The sequence below is a fragment of the Poecilia mexicana genome, unplaced genomic scaffold (assembly GCF_051168715.1).
Source record: "Poecilia mexicana isolate PSO_F unplaced genomic scaffold, ASM5116871v1 scaffold_6, whole genome shotgun sequence".
NCBI lineage: Eukaryota > Metazoa > Chordata > Actinopteri > Cyprinodontiformes > Poeciliidae > Poecilia > Poecilia mexicana.
In genome coordinates this window covers 14691387-14707834 of record NW_028263375.1, presented here as the reverse complement: position 1 = coordinate 14707834, position 16448 = coordinate 14691387, and the positions used below count along the sequence as shown (strand labels likewise).

The 16448-nt window shown below is 40.1% G+C and overlaps 1 protein-coding gene across 2 annotated transcripts; it reads right to left on the bottom strand.

The window, feature by feature from the left end:
- Positions 1 to 1799: 1799 nt before the first annotated feature.
- On the bottom strand, positions 1800 to 14919 carry elapor2a (endosome-lysosome associated apoptosis and autophagy regulator family member 2a). Of its 2 annotated transcripts, XM_014998764.2 has the most exons (22): positions 14605 to 14914; positions 12588 to 12708; positions 10770 to 10959; positions 10535 to 10682; positions 10318 to 10407; positions 9700 to 9805; positions 9413 to 9565; positions 8158 to 8246; positions 7886 to 8066; positions 7663 to 7791; positions 6316 to 6406; positions 6133 to 6235; positions 5895 to 6032; positions 5325 to 5588; positions 5052 to 5225; positions 4764 to 4950; positions 4179 to 4275; positions 3981 to 4082; positions 3725 to 3851; positions 3387 to 3565; positions 2593 to 2761; positions 1800 to 2496 (listed from the first exon to the last, which is right to left on the bottom strand). In XM_014998764.2, the coding sequence occupies exons 1-22, from the start codon at positions 14698 to 14700 to the stop codon at positions 2428 to 2430; spliced, it is 3003 nt and encodes a 1000-aa protein (XP_014854250.2). In that variant the 5' UTR covers positions 14701 to 14914; the 3' UTR covers positions 1800 to 2427. The 2 variants fall into 2 exon arrangements, with proteins under 2 accessions (XP_014854250.2, XP_087862421.1); XM_088006295.1 differs by lacking the exons at positions 1800 to 2496; positions 2593 to 2761; positions 3387 to 3565 and having other exon boundaries at positions 3773 to 3912; positions 14605 to 14919.
- Between the last annotated feature and the right edge of the window lie 1529 nt (positions 14920 to 16448).

Sequence of the window (16448 nt, the reverse complement as noted above, 5' to 3'; positions counted from 1 at the left end):
CCCCCTCTATATAACAGAATGTGTCCCTGGCCTCTGGGCTTTGAAGCAAGAAGGGATCTCAGGAGACAAAATGAAGCGGATGCCGATCTGAACTCTGAAACTGGCTGGTCACAAAGCAATAGATCCTGCGTTTATGAAATGTGCAATAAAGAGGCTGTGATGACATCATAATAAATACCATGAAGCAAACATCTGCTGTTGCCTCTTCATCCCTCTCTCTGCAGTGTTGTGGTCAGCCACCTTTCTGAATGCTGAGAAATGTGTAGGTAGATTTGTCTCATCAGCAACACCATCACCTACACACACAAACACACATAGGCTCTATTCACAGAGTTTGCTGGCAAATGTTTAAAGACATCTCCAACACTCGGCTTCATCTGTTCCCACAAGTAATGGCACTCCAATTAAAACATCTACTGGAGAGCTCCCCAGTTTTGGAAAATGCATGCCAGTATTGAATACCAGTTTGTTAGAAAGGAGGACAGTAGTTTAAAAAAAAGAAGAGGAAGAAGTGGAATACAAGATGAAGCTGAAGATTTTTTTTTCTGTCCAGTTGTTGCAAAATCTGATTTTTATATTAAAACAAGTAATTTTAGGGAAAAAGTAGAGTGTTTTTATTTGTGTATTTTTACATTGGTTTAATTATAGTCCTTTCCTCAATAATCCTTTAGGGTTGCATCATAATTTTTAAAGTTCACATAAACAGACGAGGGTGAGGAGTCTGTCCATTTAGCTTTGTAGTGAGCTCCCTCTGCTGGTTGGCTTGGATCACTACACCATTCTTGTGCCTTCACTGGTCCCAGCTGCGTAACAAAAAAAAGGGAGCCAGTGCATTTTATGTATTTTTACTGGGATCTTATGTGATAGAACAACAAAAAGTGTTGCATGATTTAAAAAAATAAATACTAATTCAGATTAGTGTGCACAAAGACACAACACATGATTTTTTGTGAAATCTGTGGTTTTATGAAGCAAAAATATAAATGCTTGGCCATACTGACCTTTGTTACCTCTTAATTAAATAAGGAAAAGACTGACTCAGATACACCAAATTTTTCAGAAGAAATGGGCAAAACTCCAACCAATTTTTGTGAGAAGCTTGAGGAAGGATACCAGATATCTTTCTAAAGATTTTATTGGCTCTAGTGGCCTTTATTTGAGAATGCTTAGAGAGAGAAGTGGGTAATGAGAGAGGAGGAAGACAACAATGGTCATCAGGCCAGGACTTGAACCTGTGACAGTTGCATCAAGGACTACGGCCTCAATGTACGGGTCATGCTTTATCCCTGCACGCAAAGACAATTCATAAAGTGTTACCAAATATGCTGAAGGTTTTGTTCTCTCATTATTTTGCCACTTAATTCTTCTGGGTAATTTTAGCTAACAATATTAGTCCTGCAGTCAGTTCTGTATAACTGATTCTTAGATTTTGAATGCCCTGTACTTTTCCTAATCCACCAGATTAAAATCTTCTTAACCCCCTCCACCAAAAAAAACCAAAACAAACAAAAAAACATTTACATTTATCATTCTGTGAAGTAACCAGTTCAGCTTTTCTTTCCCCCGCAGTCCCACTGTGGATTACATTGTCACAGTTCCTTCCACTCAAAGGAAAGGCCTACCACATTTTAAATCAATGGAATATTGATCACCTCATTTGGAACAAATTGCTTACCAATGTAACTTCACAGCTGATTCACTATTCAGTTAAAACACACACACCATTGTCTGACAGACTTCTCTGTAGCCGAGGTCATAAAACGACTTTGAAACTTGGTAATTAAATGACACAGAGTCAATTTCTACATAAATATGTCTTTTATTTGAAGCACAATCTCAACAGCTTTATATAGCATGTTCATTTTCAGTCCTTTGTCTTATCTCTCTACTACAACGTCTTCAACAAAGCAAAATAATCAATAAACCAAACAAACAAAAGTGAGAGTCATTATTCTAGACCAAAGCAAACTGATGTGAGAGTCCATCTATGTGATATGGAAAGACACCAACAGTCATTGTGTGTCTTGACATCAGGATCTCCACAATAAAAAAACAAAAAAAACATTACAAACAATTAAATAAATGTACACAAAACTGAACAAGAACTCTCATAGGTCCTCGTATTACCCTGAGCTCTCCAAAACACATTTTCCAACTAAAGTTTGAGCCAGAAAATGCTAGAAGTGTCTTTACACACCTGTGTCACAGTACTATGGCTCTGTTGTACCAAGCAATAAGGCCGCCATGATGGTGTGACTTTTTTTTTAACCTGGCTTTACATGAAGAATGTAAAAAAAAAATTTTCCATCTGTGCATTTGTACACACAGGTTGTGTTCCAGGTACCAAAGCTTATAACGGGGACAGTTTTAAAGCGGACCACCCAGTGAAAAGTGTTTTCCCTCATTACAGCTTCTGCTCACACAGCTCTAACTCCAGACCAATGCCTTTGAGTGGGACGAGTTCAGCTGCACATTTTCATAACGCTCTCCGTTTCCCTGAAAGCAGAAGCAAAAGTGTTTATTCTGCAGCTGTCTGAAAGCTTTTATCACGGCGAGACAGCTCTCTGTGTGTGACGGTGCTGCGACTCTCACCTTGGACGCTATAGCTTTGAGTTTGCCGAACAGTGAAGGTTTGGTATACACAACTTCATCCTCCATGTCTCCTTCATTCTCTCCCTCCATCACAGCACAGCTGTCAGCGACCGGCATTTCACACTCCTTGTTGGCAGACATAACCAGCCGGGAGTACTTGTACTCCAACCTTCCGGAGACAAGCAAGAGAATAAATATCAGATAAGCAAGTGTGTCCAAAATGAGCAGCTAATGTGACAACAGGGAAATGAGGAACAAAAGAAAAAAAGAAACAAGAAGGAGCAAAAAGCACAAAAATGATTAATGAAAGCACGATGAAAAATAAACATGAAAACTAAATGACAAGGAAACAAAGGGAAGGAAGATGGGTCGAAGGAAGAGAGACGAAAAGAAAGTAGGAAACAAGAGTAAGCAGAAATTAGAAGATCTTTAAAAGAAAAAGGAAATGAAAACGGAAAAAAAAAACAATAGGAAAATGTCAAAGGACAAATGGATTATGAAGGAATGGTAAGCAGAAAGAACAAAAAGAGGAAAATGGAAAAATAGCAAGACGAAAGGCAAAAATATAAGATATAAGAAAGATGAAACATTAAAACAGAAATTGATAAAAGAAAAACTAAAAAGGGAAAGAAAGACAATCTAAGGGAAAGAAAACAGTTGAGTGAAGTCAATTTAGGAAAAAAAAAAGAACATGAGGGAACCGCAACGAACAAGGATGATGAATAATGAACAAAAGGGAAGAAAATACAGGAAAATAAAGATCGAAAGAATCTTGAGGGAACGTTGACAGGTACCGTTTATTCTTCTTCCAAAAGTAGCAAGTGAGGCAGACGAGCAACACGGCAGTAAAAATCCCCGTCCCCGCACCAAGATGAACCCAGAACTCCATACCCTGACATGGCACAGTTTTCTTATCAGGCAAGGTTACGCCACCTATACACAGCTTTGGCTCAGTCCACACATACAGCATGTCCTGAGGAAGAACAAATATATTTAAAGAATTACGGAAAGCCAGGACAGGACCCTAAAATGCACAGGCTTGGATTAAAACCCTTTCATTTTTCTGATGTAGATTCTTTAGTATCTAAAGTTGAATTTGTCTGACTAAAGACACACACACATGCACACACACCTGTTGTCCTCCTTTGCAGACTCCCTCTATCAGATGATAGTCTCTCATTGTGCATGTAGGACAAGCCCCTGAACTCTCCCAAAAGAAATGAAAGGTGCAGCCATCGCATGTTCCTTCAGGGCACCGGCTGAAATGGCCAAAAGAAGACCATGTTACTTCTCCAGCAGCATTACTCTTCAGTCTGTGACCTTAACAGCAATGATAAAGGTCAGAGGTATTGCTGGAAATAAACTGCAGCAGCAGAGAAAAGCAATACCTCGGAACAGACAGCACTCCTTTAGTGCTCATATCGGGATTACAGCGAAGAGTCACCACTGTGCTCCGACCTGATTCACAAGACGAAGTTCCCTCAAAAGATCTTAGGAGAAAAAAATAATACAGAAGAAGCATACTTTATATATATTGAGTTTTCGGAGAAAAAAAAAACAAAAAACATCTGATATGACAAAAATACCTGAAGAAGAAGTTGATATCAGGCACTTTCTTAGACTTCTGAGGAAACAAGTCTGGTCTTGCTTTTATTCCTTCAAGATTATCATCTACAGTTGCACCTGGGCAAAAAAAACAACAACAACTACAACATACATTTAGCCCTGCAGGCAGCAGGTCATGGTGTCTTTCTGCATGGAGTTTCTATGATGTTCCTGTGAATGTGTGGGTTCTCTCCAGGTATATTAGGTTAATTAGTTACGCTACATTTGTCTTAGATATTAGTGGATGTGTGAGAATGGTTGATTGTCCTGCGTTTCTGTGTTGCCCTGTCCAGGGTGAACGCCGCCTCTCACCAAATGACTGCTGTCGATACACACCAGTGGCTCCATGACATGGATAAACATGTACAGACAACAGGTGGATTGACATTATGTGCAGATTGAGTTTTCATTACACTTTCATTTGTATAGGGGCCTATATGCAAATGCATTTCTGTTGGCTTTTAAAGGGGGGGAAAAAAGGGCAGAAGGAAAAAAAGAAAAAACAGCAATTCTATTTATTCTGACTGCCGCTGGTTTTCACACTAAGTAATTCAATGTTCACTTACCAAGAAAGGTGTCAGCCAGGTTAATGGACTGCGAAGAGAGCGCCGCGTGGAATCCTTGTCTGCTTGCTGGGATTATTGTTGACTGACAGATGAAGGTCTTCACAGCGCTGGATCCCTCGGCTTTCTCACTCTGGGAGCTGGAAGCCGACACGTCGGTGGTGTTGTCTGTGCAAACCGCCATGCGATCCTTAAAAACAAGAGAAAAGGGCGAAAGGCATCCATCTGTGAACGAAAACCTTTAACTGATTGCGTTTATTTACACGTTGCGGGGGGCTTTTCTGTGCACACCTGTCCTCCGCACAGACTAATGTTGAACATGTGAAAATACTTGGTTCCCTTGGAGGTAAACTTTGGACCATTCATGAGCGATCCTGCTGAGCCAAGGGGACTGAAGTCAAAGCTTAGCGTGACATTGCCCTCTGTGTGGGTAAAGTGGCAGTCGCTGTAACACAGCCTGTGGTCCTGGGAAGCACAGACACGGTTTTTATGGTTAGTTTTTCCCCCTCTGGCGTCCTAAAATAGGGAAACAGCATGATCCATAAATCTGCACCGCTTACAAACCTTATCGCTGCGGCTCGCTGGCCCACAGGCTTTGCAGGCGTCAGAACCCGGCGTTGCGTGCGGCTCGAGGTAACTGTTGCGAGGACACTCTAAGCACTTGCTGGTGAGTGTGTCTATGTAATGTCCAGGTGGGCAGGGCACACATGCTGAGCTGGAGAGCTGGGTGCTGAGGGCACAAGCCCTGCAGCTGGAGGACACGCCATCAACCGCGTTAGTCACAGTGATGGAGAAGATGCGCGCCACATCATTGACATACCGACGTACCTGAGGGAGCAAAACAGTGTCAGAGGTCCTCCATTGAACCTTAGTTGTGAGACAAACCTGTATTATTAATTATTATTATTATTGTTGTTGTTGTTGACACCCATAAATATAATATCTTTCTTCATAGATTTTTGTGGAAACCAGGGTATATCTTTAGAAATAAAAGTATGTGATGACAATCTCCCTCCTTAATCTCCCTCCATATGTGGTGTCTTGAATATATCATGAAAAAAAGAGGACTTTAATTGTAAACCAGTAATATTATCCATATCGGTGTCCTGAGTAAAGCTGTGTATTCGTACTTACATCTGAAGGTTGGTTTGTCCTCTGGAAAGCCCACGTGTAGGAAACCGCTGCATTTTTTAACATGGTGTGTGTGTAGGTTTGTCTTTTTTGTGTTTTCTCCCACGACTGCACAACCGTAGTACTCTCCCTGTTGATATCCTTAAAAGTGAACATTAAAAAAAAATAAATAAAAATTACTCTGCAAGCATAAATTTATGCATTTACAGAGCAGCGAAGCTGTGTTGGGAGGCGCTCTCACCATCATGAAGTAGAACTCACAGTCTGCCATGCACGAAGTTTCAAATTCAAATGTGATGCGACCAAATTCTGTCACTGACTGGCTCGACTCTGATGTAGGCAGCCTGATGGTCAATGCGAACGGAAACGAGTGGAATCGGTCACAACGGACAGCTTTGGGACAACACAATATGACTGCACTCACTTGAAGCCGGGAACATGGATGTTAAGGATGAGATAATCATTATCAGAGCTGCCGGCTCCACTGTGAATATGATCTCTTGCTGCTTCCCAACCTGAAATAGTCATCAACAAGACATTAGTTTATCTTATCTGGTTTTAAATAAACAGCTGCAAGAATGTAGACGCTTGTCATTTTTCAAAAGGGTTTGGCTTGAAATGGTCACTTGGCTGTCTTGAGATTCTTTTAAAGGTTGTGACATTGTTTCGTTCCTGTCCCTGTACCTGACCATGAAATCATTTTGTGAGTGTTTTTGTGACAAAACACAAATAAAAACGTGGGCAAAGAAATAATAGTAAAAAAGACATAGCTTATTTCTCTTATCAGTTAAGCATTGTTGATTAACTATTGAGATCAAGTATCAAAAAGTTGCTAAAATCTCACCTGTAGTTAAATTGTGCATTATTTTCTGAAGATTTTAAAAGTACAGCATTTCCGTTTAGCTGGACTTCCCTACTTTGTCCAGCTGGCTCTTATAAAACATACTAGGACCCAAGATCTATCAAATGAACTCAACACAATGATCTGTAAAGAATCATTAATTGTTATGAAGCACACGTGTCGGAGTTAGCTCCTTTTCTATAACCTGCAAAGCACAACAGGAAATCACCAAAACAGGAAAAGTATGAAATGTCCAAAGGTTGAAATGACCAGCATCCCAATAAAAAACACAAATGTTAAAATGGTAAATGAAATAAATTTAAAAAAAACTAAGTTGACTACAATGGGAAACCTTAAAAGACCACAGCAAGTTTGATATTTGTATTGGACATATAATTATTATGATTTTTTCTTTTTCTTTAAATATTCCTAAAAGTTGCAGGTTTTATTCACTGGCATTGTTCGGCCATGTAAAAACCCAGAGATGATAGATTTAATTAGTTTGTAAGAAAATCCAAAACCAGGACACCATGGGATGGGTAATGTTGCTTTTCTTTCACATTGTCCAGCAGCTGAATCAGCTGATTCTGCTCTGCTTCACACCAGAGATGTCTGAGGTGGCAACAAAAAAACAAAAAACAAACATACAAGCCAAATCACAAAAAGCTGCCATTTCAAGATCAAGTAGATCTTAAAAAAAGGACTATTTTAAGAGAAATTCTAGAAAATTTGGATCAATAGAAGGCAAATCTGAAGAAATAAAGGAATATTTAGCCATTTGTAGAGCAATTAAACTTATAAGCTTGTACCAAAACAATAAACTACCAAATTCTACTAACCTAAATAAATTCAGAGGCTCAAACCATAGAAGGGGCGGAGTCTTTTTAAACACAAAACACTAGATTAAAGACAGCGTGTTAGACCACCCACCATTCATATGGTCACATTTAGTGTTGCCCACGTTGAAACAGGAGGTCTTCATGTTAGACGGAAGAACATTCCACCATTTATACTCGTAACCCAGGATGGGCTCAGTACCAGCTGGACACCGACTGCATGCTGGAAAACGAACAATGTTAAAAAGTACAGCTAAGATGACACGCACAGGATGACGGTGGGAAAAAAATAAATTAAAAAATACACAAGGTTTTACGTTTCAGTCCGTCAGAGTACGTCCCGGCTGGACAGGGGGAGCAAGTGGCCGTGTCGTTGTTATAGAAACCAGGGTTACAGGGGGGGCATTCCTCCTGTTCGCCACTCTCGGGCAGCGCTTCTGCTCCAGAGATGCCCTCTAGACAGATCTTGGGCTCAATCCACTTATATATGACCTGTGTCTAACGTTACGTAAAGTGACAAAGATCTCAAAGTGAGATAACGTAACACGCCCACTCAGCATGTTTTGACAGGTGTCATCTTCTCCCTCACCTTTCCTTCGTGGTCACATGGTGTGTGAATCTGGAAATAGTCCTTTTTGGAACATGGAGGTCTGTTCTTGCACTCAGACGATCCTTCCTCTGTCAGGTAAAATATGATTATCCAAAGCAGAAGCATTAGAATGGGGAAAAACTGAGAAAATATTTTCTACAAGGATATTATAAGTACAGAATAGTTTGCCATAAATTCCTGCCAAATAAAATTTGATTTATTTTTTAAAATTAGATTGATAATGAACTAATTAATCTCTATCCTCAAAATTCTACAATAAAAAGCCCATTATGACAATGTGGAATAATGTTTCTATGTTTTACACATTTGTTAAGAATAGAAAACCAAGAAATTACATTTACACAAGTATTCGCTGCCTTTGCTTAATACTCTGTTGATCCACTTTTGGCATACGGTGGCACGAGCTCAGCACAACTATGTTTAGGAAGTTTCACCCATTTTTCTGTGCAATACTGCTCAAGCTCCATGAGGTTGGATGAGAGACGTCTGTGCGGCAGTTTTCAGATCGCTTCAGAAATGTTCAATTGGACTCGAGGCTAAACTCTGACGTGGCCAGTTCAGGACCAAGTCACTCCTTTGAGACCTCGGCGACGCACTTCGGCTCATTGTCCTGCTGAAAAATGCTGAACTTCATGGCAAAGGCAGTAAATACCTTAATAAAGGTGATTTCTTAGTTTTCTATTTAATAAAAATAAAAAAAAGAAAGAAAAAAAAACTTGGTTATGGATTAAGGCAATGACATAATATGAAAAAAGTGAAGCAATGTGAATACTTTTCAGATGCACTGTACAATACAAAAACTCAATTATGTTGAGAGTCGTTTTGTGAAGCAAATCCCTCAGTCAAAATGATATCTTAGGTTTTTAAGCACTTTACATTCTGAAGCACAATGCTTACAGTTTCCAAGAACCTTACAATGTGGATACAAAGTGTAATTGCTGTGACAGAATCATGGTTGTAGATTTATTGTTTAAAATCCTGGCTTTCAATCTAGAGATTTCAGTAACTTGCACTGGCAAATGCTCTAAGTCAACTCAACACAGCTGCATTTGATGATCTAATGGCCCTGGTCTGCAGTGGAAAAAAAATGGCCAGTGAAGATAAAAATTCAGGGAAAATAAGAACTAAAAAAATGTGTCACAGTCAAAATGCATCTTCAGTCGTTTTCTGTTCATCATAACAGTGCAGTGATTGTCAAATACTGAAAGATTTGCGTGTGCCTAGCATGCCATACCTGCATACTCAGTGGTAGTGTTGCATGGGGTGCATGAACTGGCTCCGTGGCCAGAGTAGGTGTCCCGAGGACAGGATTCACATGTTGAGGAGCCCGGAATGCGACTGAAGCTCCCTGGCTTACAAGGAAAACACTCCGATGTGTATGCAACACCTTTTGGATAAAAAAAAAACGACAGGTTGGGGGGAAAAAAGGTAATATTGGATTTGTTTCTATAATTTTATTTAATTGACTTTTTCTACACAACCAAAGTGCAACCGACACGGACATTATCACTCTTCTCTGACCTTCAATTTGAATGTTTTTCAGCAGGACAGGCTTCACAACACTGGACCTCATAACAACACCTCCTGTCCTCCAGTACAAGATGTTGGTGCCAGATTTCAAGTTCACCTAGAATACATGTTATGTATGCATCATCAGCTTGCCATAAACAAAGTCTGTGTTTAGAGCAAATACTTTAGGTTTTCTTAACAAGGATGGTTAAATTGCTGAAATAGATTGACTTTTTCATGCAATACTTGTGGTATCAATTCAAATGGTTCGAAAGTGTCGACAAATTAGTAGAAGCAATGTAAATGACATGCTATGCTGCCACACAATCTTCTCGTAATGAATGCCTAACACCATATTCCAAAAAAAAAAAAAAAAACACTAGTTCAACAGATACATTTGAAACAGGTTTAAAATGCTTTTGCTCACACTCCACAATTTGAACTAAGCACTATGATCAACCCAAATGAATTATCTGGTTTTATAATCTGTGTGGAAAAATACTGCAAACAGCCTTTTGTAACTTTAGTATCCTCCTGTGTACCAGGAGGCTTCCTGCTTGTATCCACCCACGGTTTGCTACTCAGAGCATTTATTTTAGAAGAGCCGGGCAAGCGGCCAAAAACACCTACCGTGTGGGTTCCCCATTCTCCATGATTAGTGAGCTGGAGCCACTTTGTATTACTTGATTGATCCATCTCCTGACACTGGTCATTCTGAATCTGCACACACACACAAAAATCAGTAGATAATTCTCTGGTTCTGTTATTAGCAAAACGTCTTGCATAATTAATACCAATAAGATTGAGACACGCTTGTACTAAAAGAAAGAGCTTGTGGGTTACTCACAAAGAATTCAAACAGCAGACTTTTATCAGGATACTGATACTCAAAGCTGACATAGCCCTGCTTTTTCAAGTGAACAGCATAAATAAGAGAAACTGTACACTCGTCCCTGTTGGATTCAAGATAGTTTCCTTGAGGCACCCAGGAAGAACTGTAAGTAAAAGAACAATGTGAGTAAAAGTGCGGTATAGGTTGCAATGCAGTTTTTTTGTTTTGTTTTTTTGTTTTACTTAGTAACCTGTTGCAGGTAGGTTGGGCATCTCTTTTGGGATCGTTCCCCAGAGAAGTTGCCACGCTCCTGAATCCAGCAGGCATGGTATCCCATTGGTCAAAGCGGATACCGCTGCCGAGGGAGTAGCTTCCTGCCGCGCACTGGGTGCACTCCTGAGCAGACATCTCCAGGAACTCCCCAGCTCTGCATGAGAAGGCTGGGGACACGAAATGAGACGACGAGGAAGAAATGTTCAATAAATAAACCATTTCTCAGCCTTTTTCCCCTAAACTATGTTACATTCAGATACCCTGAGACAGACTAAAGCTGACAGACAAACAGCGGTGCAAATCACTGCTGCACTGCAGCGATGGAGGAACTTAATCCTTACATCCTGTTACACACTGTGTCTGTCTCTGCGCTATTTTCCCCAGAGCCATCAAGTCGTGGTGCCTGGGTTTGTTTGACAGTGTCAGCTTTTCCTCATACCTGATCTGGCTTACTGACAAAACAATGGAAGCCAACAGCGTTTTCGGGGAAGTGTGAGAAAGATATGCCTCCGACTAGCAAGAGTGAGTGAAAAGGCTTATAGGCGGCATGTTTCCACTTAATCAATCTGATGACATACCGGGTGAGAATTATGCCAGCTCATGTGGATCCTATGAACTGCTGTGAACACAAGAGACGGTTGATCTCTAAGTAAAAATAATAGAAAGCTGGAGAAGGGAGAAGGAAACAAAAACAAAACAAAACTAAAAGTAAGAGCCTCCCTGCACTGCAGAAACATCTGACACCATAAAGGCATCTCTTAGAAAATTTTGTTAGCTTCCATTTTGTGCAGCATGAAGAAAAAGAACTAACAAGGTTCATCTCTCCTTATCTGGCATTTGTCAATGCAACGTTACACAAGATTATGTTTGAGATAATTATCAAGACAGTAGTTAAGTTATGTAACAACACAGGATAAACAGGTTGTAGATGTATCTAAGACAATGCCTGCATTACTACCCTGCTCAACATCCACATTCATTGCATAGCTAAATCCAGGCTTCCTGGTTCCACTGTCAAACGCTTGTCACGAGGGCAACGTCCCAACAAAAAGGATTTCAGACTTTCTTAAATGTCAGGGCAGATTGAGAAAAGTTGTAACATTTCTTACACTTCTGTCTGTAACATGGAGCTATCTTTAACCATTTCGTTGAAAAAATTAAATGTAATGTTTCTGTTATGAAACAACCCAGCTTTTATCTCTGCTACACAAATACAAACATATGCTTTAGCGTCAAACACAGAGTAATATGTTACTCCGTAGCCAGTTGCCCGAGTTAATTGTAACATGTCTTGCGTTAAATTGCAACATTATGACATAACCTTGACCTTAACCTGCCAATAACCACTGGAGAAAGGCACCAGCTCCCCATCAACCTACAACAACAATAAGCTGGTATAGACAATGGACGGATAAACAGATGCTGCTAAACCATTAGCACTGATAACTTGCATTACATATAATTACTCTCACACAAAGGTAACATGATCTTAGTTTGATTAGCTTACCATCAAAACCTGAGATGGCGCCATAAATAGATACTAAATAGTAACAATACTAACTTGCTGGAGGCCAGGCGTTCTTCTATAAAGACACAATCTGGCCACATAGTAACATACAAAGCACAAATAATATAGTTATTTTTCTTGCAAATGCAACAGGGCTACTGTGTTACACTTTATGCAGTAAAGATGAGGGATGATAAATTGATAAAACTGTGGACTCCCTAATCAACCTCATACTAAAATATAGTCAAAAACAAGTGTTAGCATACACTCCACGTGATCCCAACTTACTGCACTCTGTGCCCCTCACGGGTTGTGGTAGTCCGGTGCAGAACCCGGGATTCTGCGGGATGGCCACTCTCCACCGAGATCCTGTGCTGTCACACTCTGTGTACTCATAATAATAGTCAGTCTGTAAAGAAAAAAAAAACAAACAAAAAAACCAGAAAGCATCTGCATAAGAGATCACACAACACAACATCAAACAAAGAACCAATCGGGGGCCAAGGCAGGTCATCACTGTGAGGTGGGCGGGGGAGGGAGGGGATTCACACCCAAAGGAGAGCGCTGAGTCACCTCACTGTAAATATCCGGCAAGAGAGTGCTGCTGCAGTCGCAACAAACACTGATATCACTTTCCATGTCCACTTGGCTTAGAAGAACCCTAACAAGACATGAGTGCCTGCTCTGGCTGCTATCTGTCCAGCTCTGACCCCTCCTCAGGCTGGGACACATAACATACTATCTCCATGCAGACGGCAGTGGGGACAACGGCATTTTACCAGGAACTGTTCTGTCTTTGCAAGAACAAAGAAGGGAGGCCTACTATTATAATTCACCACAGGAGATAAAGCTGGGAATAGCTTTGGTGCCGTGAACAGCACTAAAGTCAAATTACATTGACAATAAAGGAAATGTAGCACATATCTGAGGCAAGATACCAAGAAAGATAAAAAAAAAAAGTAAATCAGGATCATAGTTGCATTCTAATGACTTGTGCTACTGTGAACCCTAATCTTCTCTTTTTACTGTCAGTAGTTGTAAATAATCACAGATTTAGAAGTTTTTCTCTTTAAAAAAAAACAACAACTCGGGGTGCACCAATTGCAGTTTTCTGGTCAATTGCCGATTACCGATCTTTTAAGAAGCCTAACCTGCCGATTCCAATTTTATCCAATACCAATTTTTTTTGTCTGAAATGTTGATCAATATAGCCAGAAAGTCGGTGAACTGGCAACGGAGGGGTAAATATTGCTAACTGTGAAGATGCAGACATGACCTGGTAGGCCGATCTATCAGTCAAACAGTTCTCACAAGAGAGCAGAGGTTTATTTTAGACCTTTACCAATGTAGATAAGATCGGTGGATAAGATTGGCTTCACATGTATAAATTGGCCAATCACTGATCTCTCTAAAGCAAGAAAATCAACACAAACAAATCGGCTGACTGATAAATCAGTGCACCCCTAACAACTAGCTAGAATTTTGTATAAATTAATCAAGCTTACTTCAGATTAAGTTTGTCCCATATGAAACACTACATCATAGTCAGTGTTTCTTTTTATTCTATTTTATTATAAATGATGATTTCATTAAGAGAAAATCTATCCTCCCAGAAACAAGCTCCCATGCTAGTTTTTGTTCTTCTGATTTTAGCCTTTAGCCTTGTATTTTGTAAAAAATTAAAATTAAAATAAATTTAAGAAAAAGAATTATGGGAAATTCATGGAAGTTCAAAGTGTTTTCTTTTCAAAAAGACATTTGGATAGTGATATAATCTACATCATCCTTCAAAAATCAAGGTCACTTTAGAGAATTAAAGGCCATAGAGCAAAGGTTCATCTCCTCTGTTGGAGGAGCAACATTTGAGCCAATAATTTAGAAGAATGTTGCCCCTATCTGGTGCGCTTATGTGTGTCCGTGCTGCCAGCCTCCTCTGAGGAGGTGTTGAGGGAAACCAGAGGCACAGGGAAGGAAAGGCCAGTCCATGCAGGAAACTGATAACAGCCTGAACAGCTCTTACTGGTGAAGTTCAACACACCCCAGACCTCAAAGTAGATGCATGCTATGTTGAACAAAACCACTGCAATCAAAGCGGCACGGTTCCCCGGCCATCTGGTGTAAATCGACAGCAAGGGTCTTACCTTAAACACATCACCATAAACCAACCCGGAAATATGTCATCATCGTATTAATCGTTTTCGCTCATCACTTGATTTGTTTAGCCACCAGTCAGCGCGTCTTCATTTTTAAATGCCAGGTTTGGCATCACTATAAATGCCCAGAAGACAACCGCTGTTTTCCTCACCTCAGTACACTGCCGCTGTCCTTTGGATCCGTCAATGAAGAAGAGTGTGTAGAGGATGAGAGCGCATCGGGCGACGAACCGAGCCGAGGACCGCATTGTGGATCATGGAGAGAAGCATCAAATTTAATTTTTGAAATGAAAACAACGATCTCGATCCAGTAGGACTGCTTATAAATGAAATCAGAGGGATAAACGCTTGCTCAGCTACCCCTCGACACCTGCTTCTGTCGCCTGTCTAGATGGCAGATTGTCAGCCCGGCCTCTCCACCTGCGATTATCCTCAGATTGTGTGCGCTCCAGGGGCTGGCTCTCATCTGATCCGAGCAGGGCTCTGCAGAACACCACTTCCGCTCGTATGTCAAAATAAAAGCCGGATAAGTGCGCACAACAAGGATTACTCTTATTTTGCAAACTAATACCATACTGACCTGCCAATTTGAAGTATCACTAACCTTACAAACATTGATGTTGATGTTGACTCCACAATTTTCCTGAAGAACCAAAATTGTGATAATGTATTTTGAAAGGAAGATGTTGTACGAGGCGCGTTTGTGTTGACTTAATGAATCTGCATTTTCACATTGTGAGCGCTTTGGGTTGTTTTGGATAGTTGGTCTGTGACTCTGCAGTGGAAAGATAAACGCTCAAAAACGTAACACATTTAACTTGGCCATCTCTAATACTGAAAAAAAACTGTACGATTTTGGAATCTAAATAGAACGCTCGTAGGAGCGTCGGACTTCTAGTATCAAATTCTTATGTGATGTAGTTCATAAAAATGGGCACCAGAGGGCGATCAGACTTCACGCCAGCCGTTCAGTAAGTAGTAGAGCTCACACAGCTCACCGCACAGCTCAAGAAATTAGAATGTGTTCAGATGAGGCTCGTTTGTGATATTAAAATACTTCTTGAAAATGCCAACTTTTCAGAAAGAGTGATTGTGTATCTGTTGAGTTATTATTATTATTATTTTTATCCATTCAGATGCAGACTTGATTATGGGCTTTGGATCATTGCCTTGCTTCAAAACCTAAGTGAGCTCATCCATAGTTCTAACAATTACAGAATGCCAACAAATTCCTAAAGCATCAGAACATCCCAGGCCATCACATAAGCACCATTATGTATAACTATCTGTTTGGTGTTCATTTTCTCAATCTTGCAACTCTGCAATGGATGCCCGTTCTGCCCATTCCAGAGCGCATTCTTCCACGTGTTCCCTGGAGGAATTTTTTTGGTGTTAACTTTGTTTTTGCCAGAACAGATTAGTGACATATATGTTGCCTTGTTGACACTCTCTGCCACATGAGCTGTGTCTCTCCATCTGTCTTTTGGCTGCTTCTCTGATTAGTGTTCTCTTTGCCCAACCTGTCAGGTCATGTGAACAACCATATTTTGATAGGTTTTATTGTTGAGTCATACCCTTCTCATGTTCAAATGAAGGCTTCATGTGATGTTCGAAGCTTTGAATATTGGTTTGTAAACTAGCCCTGTTGTATGCGTCTCCAAATCTTTACTGCTGACCTGCCTGTTGTTTCTTCTTTACTTTACTGTTTACCACTGTTCTCTAGTAAATGTCTGAGCAACAGCTGCCCCCGTGAACTCTATTTACTAATTAACTGACCTCAGAAGGTAGTTGGTTACACTTGATTTTATTTAGGGGTATTAGACAAAAGAGGGGCATAATATAAAATGCATGCCACACTTTTTGACTTTTTAAAAAAAATCCTTGTAATGTTATAAATATGAAAAAATTGGTTTGCAAGTCACTGTATCTAAAGTAAAAGTGAAATGTTCTGTATTGAGCCATTATTATATTTAGTCATATATCTTATAAAAAAAAT

What these genes read in the sequence shown, in the direction of transcription:
- elapor2a (XM_014998764.2), bottom strand. Translation starts at nt 14,700, where the DNA reads ATGCGGTCCTCGGCTCGGTTCGTCGCCCGATGCGCTCTCATCCTCTAC. An exon ending in GCCCAACCTACCTGCAACAG is followed by an intron (nt 10,683 to 10,769) that starts GTTACTAAGTAA and finishes TTTTACTTACAG; the next exon opens with TTCTTCCTGGGTGCCTCAAG. An exon ending in CACTACCACTGAGTATGCAG is followed by an intron (nt 8,247 to 9,412) that starts GTATGGCATGCT and finishes TTTACCTGACAG; the next exon opens with AGGAAGGATCGTCTGAGTGC.